This window comes from Heterobasidion irregulare (genome assembly GCF_000320585.1).
Source record: "Heterobasidion irregulare TC 32-1 unplaced genomic scaffold scaffold_04, whole genome shotgun sequence".
NCBI lineage: Eukaryota > Fungi > Basidiomycota > Agaricomycetes > Russulales > Bondarzewiaceae > Heterobasidion > Heterobasidion irregulare.
The window spans coordinates 1,026,224-1,047,956 of record NW_009258200.1 but is presented as its reverse complement, the minus strand read 5'-3'; the positions used below and the strand labels follow the sequence as shown (position 1 = coordinate 1,047,956).

General features: G+C 52.5%; 5 protein-coding genes across 5 annotated transcripts; 2 read left to right on the top strand and 3 right to left on the bottom strand.

Moving 5' to 3' along the window:
* The first annotated feature begins 71 nt into the window (after nucleotides 1–71).
* On the top strand, nucleotides 72–2,391 carry HETIRDRAFT_382796 (uncharacterized protein). The gene is made up of 13 exons (XM_009546790.1): nucleotides 72–230; nucleotides 285–389; nucleotides 447–563; nucleotides 631–730; nucleotides 786–892; nucleotides 951–1,053; nucleotides 1,115–1,183; nucleotides 1,240–1,323; nucleotides 1,372–1,528; nucleotides 1,601–1,731; nucleotides 1,842–1,889; nucleotides 1,946–2,024; nucleotides 2,087–2,391. Exons 1-13 carry the CDS (start codon nucleotides 88–90, stop codon nucleotides 2,263–2,265), a joined length of 1,422 nt encoding a protein of 473 aa, XP_009545085.1. The 5' UTR covers nucleotides 72–87; the 3' UTR covers nucleotides 2,266–2,391.
* Nucleotides 2,392–3,650: 1,259 nt separating this feature from the next.
* HETIRDRAFT_315871 (uncharacterized protein) lies at nucleotides 3,651–4,575 on the bottom strand (the record flags this gene model as incomplete). Its single annotated transcript, XM_009546789.1, has 3 exons — nucleotides 3,651–3,914; nucleotides 3,985–4,170; nucleotides 4,279–4,575. 3 exons carry the CDS (start codon nucleotides 4,573–4,575, stop codon nucleotides 3,651–3,653), a joined length of 747 nt encoding a protein of 248 aa, XP_009545084.1.
* On the top strand, nucleotides 4,564–5,536 carry HETIRDRAFT_157091 (uncharacterized protein). Its single transcript, XM_009546788.1, has 2 exons — nucleotides 4,564–4,701; nucleotides 4,760–5,536. The coding sequence occupies exon 2, from the start codon at nucleotides 5,102–5,104 to the stop codon at nucleotides 5,354–5,356; it is 255 nt and encodes an 84-aa protein (XP_009545083.1). The 5' UTR covers nucleotides 4,564–4,701; nucleotides 4,760–5,101; the 3' UTR covers nucleotides 5,357–5,536.
* A 4,432-nt stretch (nucleotides 5,537–9,968) lies between these two features.
* Nucleotides 9,969–12,771, bottom strand: HETIRDRAFT_426303 (uncharacterized protein; the record flags this gene model as incomplete). The annotated part of the gene is made up of 6 exons (XM_009546787.1): nucleotides 9,969–10,121; nucleotides 10,229–10,321; nucleotides 10,413–10,716; nucleotides 10,762–11,111; nucleotides 11,286–11,995; nucleotides 12,066–12,771. The coding sequence occupies 6 exons, from the start codon at nucleotides 12,769–12,771 to the stop codon at nucleotides 9,969–9,971; spliced, it is 2,316 nt and encodes a 771-aa protein (XP_009545082.1).
* Nucleotides 12,772–20,316: 7,545 nt separating this feature from the next.
* Nucleotides 20,317–21,655, bottom strand: HETIRDRAFT_473863 (uncharacterized protein; the record flags this gene model as incomplete). The annotated part of the gene is made up of 9 exons (XM_009546786.1): nucleotides 20,317–20,354; nucleotides 20,413–20,527; nucleotides 20,589–20,702; nucleotides 20,761–20,832; nucleotides 20,888–21,247; nucleotides 21,313–21,330; nucleotides 21,393–21,448; nucleotides 21,508–21,544; nucleotides 21,623–21,655. 9 exons carry the CDS (start codon nucleotides 21,653–21,655, stop codon nucleotides 20,317–20,319), a joined length of 843 nt encoding a protein of 280 aa, XP_009545081.1.
* Between the last annotated feature and the right edge of the window lie 78 nt (nucleotides 21,656–21,733).

Sequence of the window (21,733 nt, the reverse complement as noted above, 5' to 3'; positions counted from 1 at the left end):
CGAAATCCAAACTCAGTCCGAGGGGGAATCGAGTCCGAAATGACGTTCCGCTACAATATACCTTGTCAAATGCCACTGCTCTGAAAAATGCCCGTCGTCGTCGAATCAGATCAATCCAGCTCCAGCGATGACCACCGTCCACATGCTTTGCTATCGTTTCTCCATTCACAGTCCCAGAACTCGCTGACACGTCTGTACCACCGACCATCATCATGCTTGTCCATATTTCGGTATGTCGAGCAACATTCATCGAAGAGTCTATTCGCGAGCAGGTTTTTGTACAGCCTTTTAGGACCTTTAGAACGTCAGATTATCATGAACTTGCTATGGCTTGAGTCTTCCATCCCTATATTGACCATGTCATCCTGGGTCGTTGATGCTAAAACAAAGTTCGTCTTTGTTCAAGTGATTTTGTCTTAAATGCATTGTCACCAAGCTCGAAATAGACCTTATGATGGCGCCATAACGACCCTGGCCAATTTGCACATTCTTCCCAGTCCATCCGCTAAACTGGGTCTCAATCCGACTTTCAAGACAAGCATGCGACAAGCCATCACAGGAGGGTGAGGGACATCCCCGAATTGCCCGTTGGATGTGCAGAACATTTCGCTCGTCTTACATTATCCACAGTGGGAATAGTGGAAGTTTTGGGGTTCCTGCCGAATTAGATGAAAAACGGCAATCCCCCAGCATCGAGGCTCTAGACACATACGCGCTGGAGCGCTGGGAGGTGTGAGCAGAGACATTGGTGGCCTGCACGCGCTCTAACGGGATTCATTTATCAGACTATTTTGCATTACATGGTATCCTCGGGCACAGGGCAAGCTCCTACGAGACCATCGCAGGGAGTTCTATACCTCCTTCAACGGAGTGGCCTGATGGCCATGCAGTCGTAGGCTTCGCGCATCTAATGACCAGAGGCAGCACTAATCGAGGGTTTGGTTTGCCAGAGGATCGCAATTGCAGATAACCTCCTCAGGTTTCCAATTCCTTTTACATACACCCCACGCCCAGCTATGGGACCTTTTGCTCCAGTACTTGGAGATGGTTGAAGTAAAGACGAAAACAATCTGCGCATATACGCAATCATCACTGATCCCGTCATGTATTTCAGGAAAGACAGATGGATCTTGTGGAAGTTATCAGTTTTCTATTCATGCTGTCTACAATGGAACTTGGCCGCGTGAGGGACTTCTATCTCGGCGTATATCACAGTTCGTTCATATCTGGACATACCAGGAATATTCGACGGAGAGCCTGAGCGAAACTCAGAAGGCCATGTTGGAGGATCTCCGGGATTATGGTCTCATATGGCAGCGCAAGGTCGGTTCATCCCTCTTAGAGATAAGCACCTAACCGACCTGGTTGCAGGCCATATCCCGGCGCTTCAGCCCAACGCGATTAGCGACTACTTTGACGTCCTCGCTACCTCCTCTTCCCACTGCTTCGGGTACGGGGACAGGGCCAAGGGGCCAGGCTCAAGGTTTCATTATCCTCGAGACAAATTACCGTCTGTATGCATACACGAGTACGCCCTCCCATATGCATCTTATCTCTCTATGCGCTAATATGATGAATTGCCGAAACACATGTTCTGTAGACAACCCATTGCAGACAGCTGTCCTCAACCTGTTCGTGAGCATGAAATCGCGCTTCCCGAACCTCGTTGTGGGTTCTATTACGCGTGAGAGCGTGCGGAAGGCCCTTGCCAACGGCATAACCGCTGATCAGGTGCGTATTGGCCCTCCATCGAGATGTTACCGCCTTCCCATTCCGCGTTGCCCTTCGAGCGCCGTACATGTGTACCACATGCCATTGCTCTGGCTGACGTTGGCATCTAGATTATCAGTTACCTCACGACTTACGCACACCTCCAGATGCGCAAGAACGTGAGTTGTTGCATTTATCCTGTCATATCCTCTTCGACTTATGCCTTTCCCCGCAGAAACCCTTACTTCCTGTTACAGTTCAAGATCAGATCCGGCTTTGGGAGCTAGAGCGGAACAGAGTAAAATCGCAGGAAGGTAAGATCATGGAGCCATCTGTCCTTTACACAATCATGCTGACGCGCCGTACTCTTACTCAGGATATTTATACACGGCATTTGCCTCTCAGGCGGACTATGAGTATGTGCTGAACTATGCAAAACAACTCGACATCGTGATTTGGGAGAACGCTGCCAAGCGCTGCTTCTTTGGCAGCCTAGAGGGACACGCAAACATCCGCGGATTCATCGAGCGGCGGACACGAGGAGAGATCGGCTGATTTTCCGTCCATTCATGTCGTGGGCAATGAATAAATATGCTCCGGTGCGTGTATGTATGTATCTAATGCGTCAATTGACTGTGGGTGAGCAGAGCGAAAGCTATGCTGTCCCTCAGCTTTTATCGTAATGTGTTTTCGACGAAATTATCGATGAAAGTCTCTAGGCAAGGCACCCTGCTCTGATTTCCGGCGTCGCCAGTATGTTCCGGACAAAAAGCGACTGGTATAAATACCAATGTAAGTCCATATAATGTAGTGGCCATGGTCCCCTGTTGCGTGTATATGGTGTCCGTGGTCAAGACAATCCAGAAGATCGTTACTAGTGTGTATCGTAGCCTGTGGAAACCTGCTCGCAGCTGACGCTATTACCCAGACCAAGAACGAGAACGAGATGCTGTGTGGGAAGTACGTAACGCATTCTACCGAACGCAGTACCTTCTTGACAAACGTCGGATGATGATGATAGATTGTGCAACTGATTATGATGGAAAAATAGCCCAGCAGGCCGGCGTCCGCGCAGCTACTTGTAGGTCGCAGCATGACCGTGTCCTTCAGAGTAGAGCAATTCGGGTCCGTCATAGACGCTTTCCTCCTGATGATGGGATCGGCGCGTCATGTTGGAGCTGGGTTGATGGAGACTCTGGCTCCATGGGGTGGGAGCAGGGACACGTTCGTGTACCTGGTATCCATTCGAGCTAGAGGACGACTGCTGCTGATATATAGGCACGCCGTGATGCGCAGGCCAATGCGCTGCAATGTTCCCCCGCGAGTGTGCGTCCGGCAAGCTTTGTACGATGCTCGGTGGTACGTGGTATAGATGTGCGGCCTGGGGTAGTGAAAGGGGCGGAGAAGAATGAGGCAGTGTATGCCTCGGCTTCTCGTTCTGTGGTAGATAGTAGGCTCCATCCGGGGCACCGTACTGCGTGGGGCTGTGCGCGGAGTCCTCCCAGTCTCGGACTCCCTGCGCTGTTCTCGTCGAGACCTCGGGTACCTGCCGGCTAGCACCTTGGAAAGAGGACGAGGCCAGCGATGACGAGGATGACCAGCGATGACTCGCAGGTGTGGATGCGGGTACGGGAGGTGGTCGAACCTGATAAAGCGAGTGCCCATACCCACGATGACCCGCACCGACGCCGCTTTGACCCTCTCGAGTGGTTGATGGTGTGACTGGTGAGTAAATCTCATGCTGGTGCTGCGGTTGTTGCTGGTAATGGGATTGCTGACCGCGGTCGGATTCTGAGGTTGCGCTCTGTGTTCCATAGGATGTTGAAGGAATGGAAATAGAAGGCGCGGAGAGGGTTGTAGGGCTAGAAGCGGGGTCGTGCTGACGTCGCACAACGTTCTCCGCTTCTTCAGCATCATATCTGGAAGTTCGGAGCTCATGTTCAGTACGCGATCCAGGGTCCTGCCATCGATAATCCAGAAGGAGGATATGGAGACGGGACATACATATGTGCTCGGCCGTCTGCACCAATCTCGATATGGGGTGGGTGACGAAAGTTCGTCGCACGCACCATCTCCGGTGGAATGTTGATGTCCATGATATCCTGCCTGCTTGTCGGTCTTTGAAGTCGTCCATGGTGGACATCTTCCTCGCGATAGTAGGAGACGAGGTGGTGATCTGTGCCATCCACTTTGACGGTGATAGTCTACAGTCCCACAAGACGTAAGGCCATGCATGTGAGTGTGTGCCATCTTCGAGTCATGCATTGCTATTACCTTTTTAGTAAGGCCATTGGGCTTCATTGCGGCCACTGCCTCAACGGACCTCCCAACGCTGGTCTCCGATCTGCTTCGATGACGCTGAACAGGCGAGTTCGAGGCCGAGGCCGATGCGGTCGAAGGCGTGGCTCGTCTCTCTGGGGCAATGCGACTGCTGCCACGTTCTGTGACCTCGCGATACACCTACGGCCGCGATCGATCAAACGTCAACACGGACATTCGAAGACGTGCGTAATCATTATGAATGGCGTCGGGTCCTCTTGACGCCAAGTACTGACAGGATTGGCTCACCAAGAAATTCCCAACTATCCGGGATGGAGACCAAGACAGGCCTTCAGTCCAACGCCTAATACCACTTTCCTCTACCGAGAACACGAATACCGTCCCGCTTCTGATCATGGACCTCCTCTCAGCATCGTTGAGGCGGCGGGTAATGCGTGGGATAACGCCTTGCCGGGCGGCCATGATGAGACGAAGGGCATCAGTGGTGGTGTCCACGAAGCCGATGAATGGTTGCACAGGTGAATGATGTGCAGAGGCAGCAGCAGCGGTGGACGGAGAGAGCGCGGGGGAGGTGGCGGGATGCATGACCCGACGCAGGGGCAGCACGAGCGAGAGTCTATAAGGGTCGAGGCGTGAGTGAACGAGCGCTGCAGGAAAAAGGCAGGGGTGGTCTGGAAGCGGCGGGCTCTTTATATGATGATCCATGTCCCGGTAACTCTCTTTCCGTCTCTCAATTCAGAAGCGGGCCTCGTTCATGTTCTCTCTCCAGATCTCGTCTCGCTTGGAACCGAACCGTGCCACGCTCAGGACTACCCCGCACTGCCGGCACCGCTGTTTCAATGGCCCCTGCAACGCGGAGCCTGCGCGAAGATCTCCCGTTTTTTTTGCGGCAAGCAGTGCCTGCGCTAGCGGTAGTCTCTAGACGGGCGTTCGGATGTTAGAGGCACATGGGCAATGGGAAGCGCCGTAACCTTGCCTCCCGGGACTGAGAACACGACGTTGATTCCGTCAGGCTCGCTCCACCTCCGACATTCGGAAGCCACATCGCTGCCAATGTGGGCGTGTGTGAGTAGGCTCGCGTAAGAAGCGTCGATTGTGATGGATTTGGAAAATGTATACCCGCTTTCAGCTTTGCTCCCGGTACCGCCCGTCGTCCCATCGCCCGCCGTGCCAGTGCCGTACCCTCTTCAGCCTAGCACCTTCCCGTGACATACTCATCATTTTGGACCGCAGCCCACACCATTTCGACCATACTACCCTCGAATTCATGGCGCACACACAACACGAGCACCTCGCACGTGACAGGCCCTGCTGGGATAGGGATCCAATATGCCCAATTGTGCTTGCCGAGGGCCAATTGTTCTGATAAATCATCGGTCGCGCAACACTCTGACGATGCGTCTTCGTTGCAATCATATGATCATCAGGTCCTGATCAGGATCAAGCGCGGCGACCTTCGGTACATATACTGCAACGTCCTAATGTGAATACCCGCGAGAATCGCGTGCCCAGATCAACACTACTTGGGCTGAACCCCAGTCGATTCGCAGCCCTTCGTGTCACAGCCACAGCACATATATGGAGGACCTACAGCATCTTATGATTGAACATAGATAGCATCCATACTCACATCCCTGCCCGTTTTATGTCCTCCGCGGAGCGGTGACCAATCGCTACTCACCCTCTGGAGATCGCAAGGTGTTGCAAACGAGAGGGTCTGCATGCGATGTGATCACGCACCTAGATGTGAGCGCCTCCACGCTGCTTCTACGAGCCAGATGGACGCCGGTTAGGCTGTGGCATGTGCCTCGCCTCCCGAAGTAAACACAGGCCTACAAAGTGCCGGATCGCGGAACGGCGGCAGCCGGCGGTGTCAGAGCGGTGCGCAGCTATCCTGCTCAACGCGATGCCAGACGCTTGCACAAGCTCAAGCTCCCTCTCCGCTGATGCTAGATGCATCTGACATCAACGGATACCGCGCTCCTAGATCAAGTTGAATCGTTCTCGCGGAGACAAATTTACAACCCAGCGAGGAGCTCCGTCTGCTCCCTACCTCCAGTTGCTCTCGACCTCCAGTCCATATTCGCCTGCACGATAACTAGCCAAGTATAGTCATAATAGACCTGAAACCTCGACACAACACCCGCGTTACTCGGCGATCAGGCGATCGAGTTCGATACAGTGCTCCCCTGCGTAAAAGCATGGTATTGCTAGGGGGCGACAGATACCCCTAGTTCTGCAGTGGGCCTAGATCTGATGCGTACACAGATAGTGTGCATACCCATCATGCCCAAATCGACCCTTCGAGCGAGCGGTCAGCCAATCGCAGCTCACCGATGCACAAGAAAGGATCCAGAAGGCGCGATGACGCTTGCGGGGAGTTTTTCTGGGAGATTGGTAGCTTCCCTGTCGATTGGTATTGAGAGTCCGGATCCAGCTCACAGATATACGGGCCCAGGCTGGACCTACTAGCACCCACGCCGCCGAACATGCCGGCGTCATTTCAACCTCAATATTTCTCTACAAAGATGGGGCGGTGTAATTTTTCAATCCTATGCGGATTTAGCGCTCGATCCTTCCGGCGGCGATAATCTAGAAGGTCCGCCCGAAGAGCGCTCGACATGATTTTTTTTACTGCTGCTATCTGCCTCAGAATGTAAGTTTTGAAAATTGAAGGTATCTACCTTCAGAGTCCAACGTCGTTCAACGAATTCAACTGCTGATTTTCATTCATGTCAGTTAGACTCTGATCTAGCGCCGACATCGGGTGCAGGCCTAACCATACCAGGCTTTCTTTTGACCTTTGACTCATGATTCCAGGTACGTGCATCGAACAACGACTGATGTTATACCGAGCATGTCTGAATTCTCCAAGGAGAGATCATAAATGGTGAAAATGTCGAGACCGCATGCGTCGGGTGTCAAAGAAATGGACAACCCGCGATGACTACTTGGACGATACCCGCACCTTGGCGCTATCCTTGGACCAGATGTAGGCCTTCTGCCTTTGACCTTTGGGGCTTCGTTCAGCTGATCAAGGAATGCCTGGTAGCCTGCGGCAGCAGCATCGAACCGCCTCGCCCCCATACTCTCACCTTATTATCTCTCATTTTTCTGCACAGAGAACGGATATGGTTTCTCCTGAGATCACAAGAGAGAAACCCTACAAAAATCGAAGTCGGTCACGCACACACGGATCAAACGTGATGGCATCAGCATCTCCACCGCCGTCCTCCCGCAGTCATGTTCGTACGGAAGGGCCCCCGTCCACTGTAGGACCGCCGGCACCGCTGAGAGCCGTCTAGCCTTTTACAATCCCGTCAGCCTTCACCAACCTCTATGGCAGCCTGCTTCCCAGCAAAGCCGCTATCGGCTAGACAATGGATGATGCCGATACGCAGGTGACGACACTTGTCACATGTATATAGCCATGCCATTGTGGCTGCTAGGTCAATGCTCGACCACGCGACCTGGGAAGTACTTGTACCAGTGGACAGCCAACACCCTCTATGGAAGTGAGTACGTACCAAGTTCCAAACTCTCAAGTTACCCTTCCACTTCCAATCCTGCCATTGATGTATCAATGCGCTCAGCATCGACGCTTAGCCACGTCGCGTTGAGTCGGACGAGCACGTCCGATGCACCTCCCGAACGCGACATTCACCGAGAACACCGACCGACAAGTGACAGCAATTCACGAATCATGAAAGCCGCAATCGATGGATGAGAATGTACCAATTCGAAGCTGAGTCGAAGCTGCCAAACCTGCAACCCTGTAGGGTAAGAAGCTGACACCAGACTCCGCTCGATCCTTCGCCAACTGTGTTAAAGCCTTCGAAAGCAAGTCAATCCTTTGGACAACAGACGAAAGTTCACAACAATAAAGTGGCGGCTCCAACCCTTCTGCACCTGTGCGATACGAATAGACAATAGGGTTTGCAGCGCTTTATAGGCCGAGCACACACACGATGCCTTAGCGGCGGCCTTGCCGAATTTTGTCTTCAAATTCAATTGAAATTCGCCCTCCCTGACCACCAGTGACCACCTCAACACCACATTCGTCATGGAGAACGAAGCCTAGGTGTGGGTACGTGTTCTTTCTGGCATTCACCCCAAACTCAAGGTTATCACCAGAATGATGCCGGCGCTGGGCGACTGCCACTAGCGAGTGCCTTCAAATTTATCTACATGTGGAGCGCATATGCACTCCCCTCTACACGAGCGATATTAGGAGCTCGGTGGCGGGCTTAGAGCTGGCGCGAGTGGGGTGGCCAGGCCAGACCCCGGTCCATCTTCGTCAAGGGTTTTCGCCAGCGTCGCGGCTCTGCCACACGTCCTCGCCACCTCCTTCAACGAGTATCCGCACGCATTCGCACACTCTGCATCTTACTGATTTGAGCAGAACCTGCATGTCAAACGCGCATGCAGAGGCTGCTCCCGCCTTCTGATGCCTCAAGCAGGCATTGCCCTTTGTCCAAAACGAACATTCCTCTTTGTTCGTTTTCCGAGACTGCAAAGACACCCATTACACGTGTATCACAAACACAGTGGGAATGCTCCCGTCCTAGTTTGACTTTGCCTGTCGGGTACTTTTTCCTGCTAGGGCAAACTTCATTCGATCGATGGCGACCAAAAATAAAGCCAAGTTTTTATAGATTATGATCTGATCATCCCGTTCTCAAGGGCTGATCTATGATAGTGACCGAAGACACAAGATGTACTGTTTTGCAGTCAGCTGCTGGTTATTTGCTTCTGCTTCTGCACAACCTCGCTTTCTTTGCTGCTGTCTCTTCCTCCTTCTCTGATAGGCTCGAAGCAAGGATTCTACGTTCTCCCTGTCTCATCCTTCTTTCAAACTCGCACAAACGTGTAACAAACCCTCAAAAAGGCTAGGAGGCTTTTGGGATATTCTATGGACACTAGCGCAGAATACGTACAGGCTATCGCTCTCGCCTTGAGGCCGCGCTGGTCAACCTCGGAACTCGAGTCCCTGCTAGCTTCTACACCTCCGAAGGCATGTCCTCATACCCAGGAAACTGCGCCATACAGTCACGCTCGAAGGAGGGGTGCCGGTCGACTGTGCCCGGACTCGCACCGTCGGATCTCTCGAGTTCATACACGCTCACAGCCTTCCGGATGGCCCCTCACTGCAGAAACAGCGCAGCAAATCCTCCATTTATAAATCTTACAGCTTGTCGGGGTCGGCGCGACCCATTCTCCTCCTGCATCGCCCCCAGAAGGCTGATCACGCCACTGGATTGCATAGCTGTATTGAGCTTTGGGACTCCTGAAACTTACGTCGATCGTGCAACCTCCAATTCGAAGCACGCGAAGAGATAACAAGAACCCATCGAACCCAGAATCGGAGTCGACCTTGGTCTCTTGGGAATACTCTTCATCACCAAGATAAATCCTTTCGTGTTCATGTCAACAACCATGCGTGTGCAATACATGCGTGCTGGTGGTCGAAGCGGCTCTCGACTCAAGCTCGCTCGAGGCTCGAAGCACTAGCTCTAAGTGATGAAGGGGCGTTTGATTTGAGGGTGTACAGCACTGGACATCGCCGCTAGAGAAAGGAGGGGTCCGGAAAAAACGAGCGAGCGGTCATTGATCATGGAGAGTGAAAACACCGAGAAAAGTAGCTTATACTCGGCCTAACCGAATCAGCAACGGACGGAAACGAGAGAAAGAGATCCTAATCCGTCCATCTGTCCCAGCACCCACAGGACCATCCAGATTCAATCACATATCCATTCCAAGATATCTTCCGAGGTATCTAAAAAGTGCACGCCCATTTCCGTACCTATCCATCCAGGATCTAAAATTCAGGCCCGAAGCGGGCAGCTCCTGCAGCCTCCTGAACACTGCTAGCTGAAATGATCAGATTAGCCGAACGCGATTGGCGGTCCGGTGGCTAACTGAGCGCCCGTTCAGACCCTGCCTCCTCTCTACATCCAGCCTCTCCCGAAGCTCCTTCCTCAACGCGCCCGCACGAGCGCAAATCCACCTTCAAACCCAATGTGCGCGATGCCTGTCGCCGTCTCGCGCCAGCGCCCGGCCCAGACGTCGCCCGCGTGGACGTAGCCGCGAAATACCCAGCGCGCACCGATGTGCATGGCGAGAGCGTCAAGCTGATCGGCCCAGCATGAGTAAGTTTGCGAGTATGCGTGCAAAAAGGATGCCAAAATCATGAAGATCATGAAGATCAAATGGCCGAAAAAGAAAACAGCAAACGTACAGGATACCGCACGACCACGACCAAACCGTCCCATGAGCGTACACGCCCGACGAATCCAAATTGGCCCCAAGCCGTACCGTGCACGCCGCCGGTCTGATACGGGTCAAAGGGTCAATACTACATGAGTCAAGCATATCCGGATCGCAATAGAACACGGAGTATGATGTGGATTCAGACGACGCACCTCCCCGACAATGAGGATATCGTTGACCCCGCTGGAGACGTGATCGACAAACTCCGTCGCGTCGTCTTCATCGCCATCTTTACTATCGTCTGCCTCTTCACCGTCGCCTCTCTTTTCCTCGCTGTCCTCGCTGTCCTCGTCGCTTTCAATTCTGATGTCTTCCCCATGCCTGAGCTTCTCCATGCCTTTCGCGCAATAGGGCAGATCTCCTTCCCCTTCCCCTTCCCCACCTCTAAACCGATAGTACACATGTGTCGTCCCCTTGACCGGATCGCGTATCTCCATCACATCGCGACTCTGATGCCTCGTCCACCCCCCACAAACAACATCCGTCAGTTGATGAACTCACCACCCATTGAACCAAACTGCACACACCTCAGCCCCTTGGCCATCTCCACCTCCGAGTCCACCTTGCATTCCAACCGCTCCTTCGACTCCGGCAGGCAAGAACGCTCTCAACGCCTCCTCCCCGATACCCGCACGCAGTGGGATATCGGGCACGAGACAATGATACTCGCGGAGCGTCGCGAACAGCGGGCGGTGTGCTACACGGTGTGGGTGCGGAAGGGAGAGTCGCCTAAGTTGCGCTACATGCTGTTGCTGATGCTGATTATTTGTTGGTGCGGGTTGGGGCTCAGCTGGGCTGTTGGATAAATCGGGAGCGTGGACGATACGGGCGACCTGGGTCTGGTCCGGGCACTGTAGAGAGACAAGCCGTGCACATGCACAATTGTGTCAGTTACGTCGACGAGGAAGCGGTGCATTCAAGAGCCCAAAAAAGAAATCAAGAGAACATAAAAACAACATGACGAACTTGAAGACCCAAGAATCCAAAAAGATAGCAATTATGGCGATGGTAACAATAGAACGAACCGAGAGCATCCCACTCCACGTCCCACACATAGCACCCGGGCTATACACCCGTCCCCTTACCGTCGACGACACAGAACCCCACGGATCTCCGCATCCGACGATGCGCCCCCAGTCCTCGTCATGTCGATCGCTCGGTTCTCCAATATCCTCAGCGTCGTCATTGTCAACATCTTTGTTATTGGAAGAGCCAGTGCTCGCGATCGTGACGTCATTGTCTTTGGAAGAAGGATCGAACGCGAGTGATGGCGAGTCAAGCCAGAGCTTGAGGGAGCGCGCACGGGGGTTCTCTTCGTCTTGCTCTCCTCCTTGCTGTCCCACGCCCTCGTCCCCTTGTCCACCATTCCCCCCCTCCCCTCCCTCTCTCGCCGACGTCATCCTGAGATCGGCCCTCAGCCCCGCCTTCATCTGTGCTTGCACCGTTGAGCTCACGAGAAGCGTCGCTGCGGGCACGAGCGGGGGAGCGGCGAGTACGAGGGTACGGCCTGCATAGGTGAGCGTGCGAAGCGGCGGGAGGAGAGGGGATCTGGACGGCGAGAGACTCGCACGTGTGGGGGGAGAGCAGGAAGCTGGAATTAAGTGAGGGCAGAAGGGGAGGCATAGGTGGGTTGCGGGGAAGAAATGCGAGGGATACTGGAAGCCGAACGCGAGGAAGGGGACGAAGAGGCGGATGATGCTTGCCCGCGTCTCGTGCGTCATGCACTCGATCTCCTCTACACATCCAAGCGTCAATTTAGATCATCTATGGCCATTTGAACCATCGGACTCTAGATTTGAGCTCACCCACGGTCGTCGTCAGCCACAGTGCCCAAGATACGAGACTCATCAGTTCCACGTTCTCCTCTGTGTGCGCAGACCACCCTGGCAGTACTCCCCCCTGGCCCTCAGCCCCTGGATCACTGTTGCTTTCCTGAGCCTCACGGGCGTCGTAACCGACACGGATGAGGCGCCAGAGGTAGCGCGGGAGCTGCGCATGTTTAATGAGCTGTGCACGATTTGCGTTGTCATGCTCGAGGAGCATGAGATACACCGTCCAAAGGTCGTGTATCAGTACCGAGCTCTCGCAGTGTACCTTGGCGCTGTTGCCGAACTCCAGCCGCCTGATGCGGCCGAGGGTCTCCCACCGTGCCTGTGTCATGCTCGCCTTCTGCTTAACCCGCCCGGAGTCAACTCGGTGTGTGCCCAACCTCCTCCGTATTGCTCCCACATCAAAACTGAGCTCGAATGTGCGCGCAGCGAGAAGCGGGAGAGCGGGGGCAAGTTTGGCGTGGACAGTGCGGGAGGTAAGGAGGATGTTGAGGAGGGATGCAGGCGGGCCGAGGGGGGGACGGTGAGAGGGGTGATCGGTGTTACTGCTGCCATAGGTGCTGACAGCGACGCCGGCGATGAGGTAGAGCGCGATGGCGTAGAGCAGTTCAGGAGGGAGGCGCTCTATGGGAGCGTGTCCTGACGCAAAGGAGGACCAGGGAAAGAGTACAGGGGTGGACATAGAGAGTAAGACATGATGTACTGTCACGGGCAGTTCTATTTCAATGTCCTGTGCGGACGTCTCCCCTGCTCGTTCGCTCCGAGGCTCAGCGCTCAGCAACACCACGGCCCAGTGCCACCTGCATCAGCCTACATCCCGCAGCATCCCGCCCACATCGCCGCGCATCACGTGTCACGATCTCAGCTGCCTGATGCTTCTTGATCGCCGCTTCTTCCCAGCTTCGAGCGCGTCTGCAGTTGTCTACGGTGTGCTACTCCCCCAAATGAAGTACCAGTCCGTCTCAATACTGTATGACCTCGCGCTCATGACAGAACTCACTCCGTCTCTTTCCCACCGCCTCCGACAGTCCACTTTTCTCAGCTATTCACCAAGATTACACCTCCGCACTCCGAGCGACCAGGCTATTGATCAAACACGCAAACCTTGTCGACAATCGCGATCGCGTGTCTCTGGCTCACGTATGACAGCGCATCACTCGGTGTCTTGTTGTTCACCTGTTACGACACCCTACGTGAACCTTTTCACGGCGAGTGCTCAAACCGTCGGGACGCGGAGCGCATGAGCTCACTTGCTTGTTGGCCGTGGCCATGTGCCACCGGGCATAGCACGTACGTTACGTGGCGCCTCTGTAGTGCGAAGCCAGATCGAGAAGGTTCATGGAGCATGTAAGGTGAGAGGGGCTGAACGGATGGACGTGGGAGCAGACGCGAATAACTCGGGAGCGAGCAGCGGCGTCCGATCCAAGGCTTACTCACTTGACCGAACCCGGGCTTGGACTCGCTTTTCGATTGGTGCTCTAGGCTCGGCGTAGACCGTAGTCGCCAGATGCAGTTCCGAGGTGTTCTGTCATCCGCGGTGCATCAACCTATCGTGCATGCGATCGCCCATCAGCATCAACATCATAGTAGCCATACATCTACTTCATCTTGTAATGACGGCATTATCTATGGCCATTTTTTTTAGCTGCGATATGTCGCATAGATGGACCAGGTACAGGTGTCACAGATGTACTCCTTGCCGACGTCTTGCGCTCAGGTAGTGGGTCCATGGGTCAGGCTAGATCAGACGATGGTGTCCGCGCAAGCCTTCGGCCTGATAACAGGCAATAATGATTCATCAATCACAATGGCTCTCATTCGAGGTTCAAACACCACGACGTCAGAATGTGCGTATTGTTCATCGTTCACCTTTCGTAAGGTATCTATTCTCCATCTTCCCTCTATGTGGTGCTTTGGTCGGCGTCAAGAACGAGGTTTTGATTCAGGGCCAGATCATGTCCACTGCCTGTCTGCGTGCGACCGAGCAGCGGCGCAGGTTCGAGGCCCGACATTCGCGTTGTGCCCGAAGGCGAACAATGTGACGCGTATCCATAACGAAGGACGGCCTTGTACACGAGCCATTTCACAATTCTCAGAGCGACGTCATGGCATCACGGGGCATCAGACTTGACTCACTTCACATGTTCCATTCATTTCCGTTCATTGCCCTTTTGCGACACGTCGCCTCGGTAAGTCAAACAGGCGCGGGGCCTTGGCTCTGATTTTCCGCGCGCCCGCACACCGGGCTGCATGCAACCGAGCAGCGGCGTAGAATCCTCCAGGCTATCGCTTTGTGCTCAGCCTTCGTGTCATCGCGCCCGAGGTGTGTGCGATGAGGCAATGGGCATCTGTGTTCCTCCGTGTGCTGACGTTTGTCGTGAACTCCCCGTCTCGCCAGGCCGTCCCTTGGAGCACCATATCTTTGGCGAAAGCGGACTGAAAGGCACAAGGTATGATCATTGGAGCGCATGTTGCATGCCGCATTACTACGCGCCGTGCTATCATGCCGTTGTCCGCCTTCTGACCTCGCGCTCATCGTCTTGTAAGTTATCCGCTTCAAGAAGCCTCTTCCTTTTTTTTGGCACCTCATAACTGATCACCGTTTTCCAATTTCAGCCGTTAATTTTCTGATCACTTTTCACTGTCTAATGGCAGCATCATCCGACAGGTGGCGCCAGAGGCCGAAGGCTCCAAGGCGATAACGAGAACTTTGTTCACAACAGTCGTCGCGACTTGGCTTGGGAATTTGGTGCCCAAACCCACCAAGCAGAATTCTTCTACGTGTGATACAGTTTCCCATCCGCCAGCGCTCCCCGCCTCATGTCAGGTCGAGTATCCAGAATATACATCAACGCTGCCACCCCACAGATCCAAATTCGACTGGGATGATTTGCCTGATTGGTGTGTTCGGTCGATTCCGGCCGCTGCCACACTCTGGGTTTGCGGTAGGGTGCGCTGAGCGCTCCCAGCGTTAGGGCTTTTACGAGCGTCGCGCGGCGCCCGTTCTCATCTCGCCGTGGTATTACATTGAAATTGCTAGTATTGATGTGTCGACCACAGATCGCTCCCCGCGCACACTCCGCTAATTCATCTACATCCCAAGTTGCATCCTAGACTGAAGACCGCCATGTAACCAACATCGCCACCACCATCGCACTATCACCCGGCCGTTCTTCTCACGGGCGATGTGATTTACTGATAAGCGCTGAGCGCAGGAAGGCGCGGGACCACTTCGGAGGGCTTTTATATCATCCTCGGACTCATCCGCCGTGACTGCTGTTGCCAATATGTTCAGTTCAGTTTCATAGGCAGGTCGACCCAACCCTAATATTATCACAATAGGCCATATCCGAAACGGGTTTTTTTGCACTTAGTTGTGAAATTGTACCCCTAAATACGTAAAAATCTCGAGTGCTATGATGCAGGCTCTCAGACCCGTATATGGTGTGGTTGCTTGCACACTGCAGTGTTCGATGTGCTCTGTAAAACATTGACTAACCCAGCCCAAAGCTTGTCTGCGTCATGAATGACATGAGCAACAACCCTGAGCTTTAGCCGTGGCTTGAGGCAGACTCATAAACAAGAAACTTGTTTCTCTTGCCCTTCCCATGAGTTCCCACCCCAAATCATCTCCAATCTGAAACTCCGTTACTCCAAGGCTTCCTACCTAACTCGATAGGCGAAAACACTACAGAAAGCCTCATTACAAGTTCAGGTCATGCACCAATCAACCAAGTAATCTGATCAACAGACATGCTTTCAATAAGGCCACATTGCAGTCAGCAAGAGCAGGTAGTTGATAATAGAATGCTCGAGCTATACATCTGGAGAGGATGATGCAGGACGGCACCCGAGTTTAAGTGAGGTTGGTTACGGAGGAGCTTAGTCATAGCATAGCTTCTGCAGTGCTTCCGCGCTGTTCCTGGGCAAGAGAAATTTACTGAAGATTTATGCGTAGAGAGAAGTGCACTTCGGATATGGTCTAATGTGCTAAGAATTATGCCCCTGAACGGACACACGGTGATCGCATCAAGTAAGTGGAGAACACTTGTATCAAGACACCGCCTTCGATCTCATGGTTTCTTTCCCCACACTTTTCTGGATTTGAATCTACATCGCTACAACGGGCACATATTCATATCTCAGCACTGGCTTCGAATTTATGACTCAATCAATGACGTCCACTTCGCTCTCACAACAGAACCAGAGAGGCGGTTTCTCCCCACGTCGAGCGACTGTTATGGAGCAGTCGGCGCTCCGCGTCTTCCATAAGCGGACACGTGTGAATTTGTCAAGCTTCCCAGTTCTCTGCGTCTCAAGGCGTTCAAAGCCGCCGGCACAGCTGTTGTGTAGACTTCGGAAGACTTCGGACGGATCTATTCTGGCTAAATTCTGTCCCTGACCAGGCATCTGAATTGACGAAGTCAGAAATTGGGTTTCGGTGACGCGTTAATTTGAGATGTCGAAAACCCCTCTTCGTCGCGCAGCAGCATGTGCCGAAATGCAATCTCTCCAAGATAAGGCGCTGTGCCCTTGGGATCAACATATGCATGTGACGTATTGAGTCCAATTCAATCCAAAGAATGTATACTTCTATACTTACGCCTATTGTCACCGCTCGAGGACCCAGGTTCTCTGCTCCATTCATTCCACGTTGGCAGATTGTGACATCTCGTAATGTTGTGGATCCCAAAGCACGGCGCACAGGGGCGCAGTTTTTTAATATGGACACAATGAGTAGCATCAGACCGAAGGCATGCGATCGGGTAGTAGGTCGACAGGTGAAAGCCCGTCAAAGGAGGTCAAAGGATGTATTCCGCGCGGACCTTAGGCTTGACGGTGGAGGCTTACGCAGCAGAATGGGCGTGGAGTGGCCGTGGATGCCGTGCATTGTTAAGAGCTTCTATCTGAACCAAAATAGCAAGGATTGATGTGTAGCGATGTGGGGAGCAGGGAAAAAAAAGATCTCATGCGCAGGCTGTGATATGTACAGGAAGGTGTTTCACAAGCAGGCCAGAGCAAGATTGGCATCATATGCAAGACATTCATGCGTTGAGGGACCAAAGCAGACGGCGCATTGCTTCCGTATCGTGTATGTTAGCGGATGTATCCATATCCAACATCGGAATCTCAATGAGGATCACGACAATCCCACTTCTGGATGGGATTTTGCGACCGCGTGAGATCAAGGACCAAAGGCGCGTTGTCGATAGAAAGGAAATATAGGGAATGAAGGGAAGTCGATGTGTGAAGGCATGGCTATGGACTAGAGTGATGTACGTGTACCGGCGGAAGGGGCTACGGCATCAGGTCCGCGAGATGTGCATGCGTTGGCCTGGGCCGGAAACGACTCCAAAGCCTATCAAACACCTTCAGGCATTTGCAGTTCGACGTGGACTGCGTGTGCCACGGAATAGCTTGACCTCGAGGCTGCCGTGATATCGGTACAGAAGAAGCACATACATAGGACTCTTACTGGGCCGCCGGGAACCTAAAGTCTTGCCAAACTAGATCAAATTTGTCTTAACGGAGAAAATGAGAATCGCTAAGGCCAGAGACAGGGAAGAGTCGTATATCTGTCCAGCAGTGAATTTCTGGGGTTTCAATGCATTGGAGCCAGATAGCATGTTGACTTTGCTCTCTGCTAATTTTGAAGAGCGTGCATCAAAGACGGAGAGACCTTTGACACAGTCTGCATCTGTTCATAAATCTGCGTGAGTGATGCTGAGAAGAGATCATCTCGGACCAAAAGGGTACAAGAGCGTATGAGTAGCAAGAATCCGTATTCGCCAAAGACGAGTCTGCCATTGCATTGAAAGGGACCATGGTCTGGCGTATGAGAGGGAGGCTCCGACTGTCATTGGATGAGCCCACGACGTGCGGCCGATGGTCGATGGTCGATGAGATAAGAAAGAATCGGCCTTCTTCGTCAGGCCGAGAAGACGGGAGGCTCAGACGCAGAAGACCGCCAAAACAAGGGTTGATGTGTACATGTCATACACACACACCTTCAGTGTTTCGTATGATCCGGGGAATATGCTGCTATAGATGATCCAGTGCCTCTCAGATCGTTCAGCAAAGCCGCACGAAAGCCATTATGGAGAAGAAGAGATAAAACCGGAGCTTACTTTGCCGGGGAGATGCGATTCGATGATCACGAAAACGGAAGGGTCAAAAGATATGTCAGCCTTACCTCATGAGCAAGAAGTTTAAGCCGCTCAGGGAGCGGAAGACTCGTGTAGCAGAAGCGGCAGAGAGATAAATGAGATGATTGCGAGATCACCGCTGGCGGTAGGAGCCCTACTGACAAGCAATGAGCAACCTCAGAATAATCTATCAAGATCACGTACTTAGAATGTTCCGAAAGAGAGGAAAAGCTAGTCTCGATTCCAAGAAATGGCCCTCCCGTTGGGAGTCACAGTGATGCAATGGAACAATCCGAAGCAAAACTAGAACTGGCCGGAGGCTTTTCTTTCTGGGCAAACGAGCTCACCTCGGACTTCGGCCACCGCTCGGTCTTACCCAGCGACTCTCTTACGGTCTTCTACGGGGATCTCCGAGAATACAATTGTTCTTCTCTTTACTGAGTAAAGGCATCACGCATTTCACAGTATGATGAAGAGAAGAGCATGCTACACAGGGAGGGTGAAACTGAGACCATCATGGAAGAGATGAGTCGCACAATTGCGGGGCTGAAGAATTTTGGTACCCCGACAAGTCCGCGGCATGTGACGATTTGGAACGGGCTGACTGCCATATCGATTCATCCTGTGATCAGGTATATCTTCTCACTGAAAAGTTATCAATCTTTGCTTCCTTTGAGGTGGCATCTACCAGACACCGTGCTGTTGAGCTCCTTTTGAGTCGGATTGAGGGCTCAGGCCTCAAGCTCTCGGTAGTGCGGATATTGTCTATCATAGCGTCCACGCGCTCATCACCTTATGGCACAGGTCATTACAGCCTGGATGTGTGCAATTTCAGCAGCACTCCAGTCGCGACTGAAGAGGTACCACCCCATAATTGATCATTCTATGCTGGCGAAACCGATGGTCCGATACCTTTCCAACAATAACCTAGAGAACAAGTCGTAAATCAATCAAGACAGGCTGTCGATGTGCTTCAAACGAGATGAAATGCCGTCATGAAGGCAACTCGCAGGCTGGATTCCCAAAAAGCGATAAAAATTGATCGATTCATGAACCCTGTGTACACTCTGCAGCAACGACCGGCGATGGGCGAACTGTGTCATACCTTCAAACTTTACCGGAGTAGATATCTTGGTCCAAGTGCTGGTATTCCTGCATGCAGCAAGGTGACGGGGCTACTTGCTATGTCTCACATTGCGGTCTTCTGCTCCGGGCGGGGCAAAGGCGGAAATACGAAACTCGAATAGAGAATGACTATGGCTAGGGAAAAGGCGCGCACTAGCACGTTCACGGAATGTGGTGCGTCGACAAGCCTGACAGAGGCGGGCCGGGGTGAAGGTTTCATCTAGGTTGCGATAGTCTAGGCATAGGCCACGGAACTTGACGAAGCATGCATTCCAGGACCGCATCACATTGCATCAGTGACGTGAAGGGTTAGAAAGATACCTCCCTTCAAACCCTGTAATGTATCTCCGCACGTGGATAGAAAACTCAATGGAAGGAAACCTGAAAAGACGCGAATTGATCGAACCGAAAGATGGTCAAAAGCACCCACGATATCAGAGTGTTGTGTTGTGGATAAGGCTCCACAGACTTTGACAGAGAAGTAGAGATACTAAACCGGATTCTCGTCTCAATTGAGAAGTTTTTCTCGTCTGTTCTTGACATTCGCTGTGGAGTGCACGGGACAGATCGAGCATATGCATAGCATGGATGCCCATCTGGTGTCGGATAGGTCAACATGCGTGCACGATGTCGTAAGTGACGAGCAAAGGTAGACATCTACGTATCATATTAGCGAACTGAAGACAGTTCTCGCCATGCGTATGGACGTACCCCGTATGTTCCTAATATCCAGAGCTACATGACAAATTAAACATGTTCCTGATAGACCGCACTGAGCTCGGTCAGAATTCTCACTTCTTATGAAAGTACAAGGGAATGAGCACATGGATATCGTCACTGTCCATAAAATACAGATGTTTTTGCCAGAAACATAATTATCTGACTTGTGAAGGCAGTCTTCGTCACATCACAAAAGCAAGTGGAAGTTCGAGACTTATTCACGCAGCATGGTTCTGTCATGGGCTATCCGTAGGATCCCAGTCAGTCACCAAATCTGTAAAGGGCATCAGCGTAATTTTCAACGTATAGCGATGTATCAAATCAATACGCACTCTCGTTCAGACTGTCCAGGTGAGTCATATCCTCCTCTTCCAGTGAGAAGTCGTACAGTTGTGCGTTAGATACTATCCGGCTCTGTGACGCCGACTTAACCAATGGAATGTAGCCCTGAAGAAAGTACGGCAAGGATCAGTCACCACAATGACATGGTACGTGAAACGAGCTGTACCTTTTGTAACGAATAGCGTAGAAATATATGAGCCGACTCCTTGTTATATTTCCTGGCCAGTTTGGTAATCGATGGATGAGACATGCGCATCCCCCGAGCTAACGACGCCCAGGCCTATGGAAAGGACAAATCAACCGGAATGCCCGACAACTTGACCCGTAAAGGGCCATACCTCTAGCGCGACCTCGCGTTCTTTGCAGTATGCTACAATTTCTGTGCGAGCCATGAATGGATGGAGGTCAATCTGCAAAGATTAGTAATCTTCGGAATATTCTTATAAACATAACCTTGGAACGCACCTGATGAACCGTAGGTGTATCTAATCCCGCATCCGCCAGTTCTTTCAAGTGCCTGACCCCAAATGTGCTGACTCCCACACTCTTCAGCTTTCCCTCCTTCTGTGCGAGTAGAATAGCCTCCCAGGCTTCCTTCCTCATTCGCGGACCGCCCCAAGGCCCATGGATGAGATACAAGTCAATATAGCCAAGGCCGCAGGCATCCAACGAGAATTGAATCGCCTTCGTCGTTGCGGCGAGACCTTTGTTGTCTTTCAGTTTTGTAGTGTAGAATATCTCGGAGCGCGGCGTGCTGGTACGGGTACAGAAGTCACGGATGGCTTGACCACATTCTGCCTCGTTTTCATACCATGTCGCGGAATCCTGTGCACAATTGCATTCTCGTCAGTGCGAATGATCGACTTTAAAGACCTAGATCATCGACAGACAATGTGACGATAGCCTGCCTGTGGCGATAAGCGCTGAATGAGTTTCCGATTGACGTCGACTGCGAGAGCAACTTGCTCACCTCTAAAGCCCATGTCACCGCTTTGTACGCATCCTTTCCCACCAGTTCATATGTGCCTGTGAAGACATCAGAGATGAGGGTTTTCGGCCACGGCTTTGATACTTTGGCAGCGTACCAAAACCAAGCAACGGAATTTCGTTTCCATCGCGCAACTACACTAGCCCAACGAGGAATAAATCTGCATGTGAGCGTTGTGTTTCCCACGCAGTAATGTATAAAGAAAACTTCACTTTCAGCTTGGATTGTAGCGTCAAAGTGGACATCTTGAACAGAGATCAGCGACAGCAGATGGAAGCGGTCACCACAGGTCGGAGTGTGAACGGTGCCATGACGTCAGACTA

What these genes read in the sequence shown, in the direction of transcription:
- HETIRDRAFT_382796 (XM_009546790.1), top strand. Translation starts at nt 88, where the DNA reads ATGCCCGTCGTCGTCGAATCAGATCAATCCAGCTCCAGCGATGACCAC. An exon ending in ACGCGCTGGAGCGCTGGGAG is followed by an intron (nt 731 to 785) that starts GTGTGAGCAGAG and finishes TTCATTTATCAG; the next exon opens with ACTATTTTGCATTACATGGT. An exon ending in ACCTCCAGATGCGCAAGAAC is followed by an intron (nt 1,890 to 1,945) that starts GTGAGTTGTTGC and finishes CTTTCCCCGCAG; the next exon opens with AAACCCTTACTTCCTGTTAC.
- HETIRDRAFT_157091 (XM_009546788.1), top strand. Translation starts at nt 5,102, where the DNA reads ATGTATACCCGCTTTCAGCTTTGCTCCCGGTACCGCCCGTCGTCCCAT.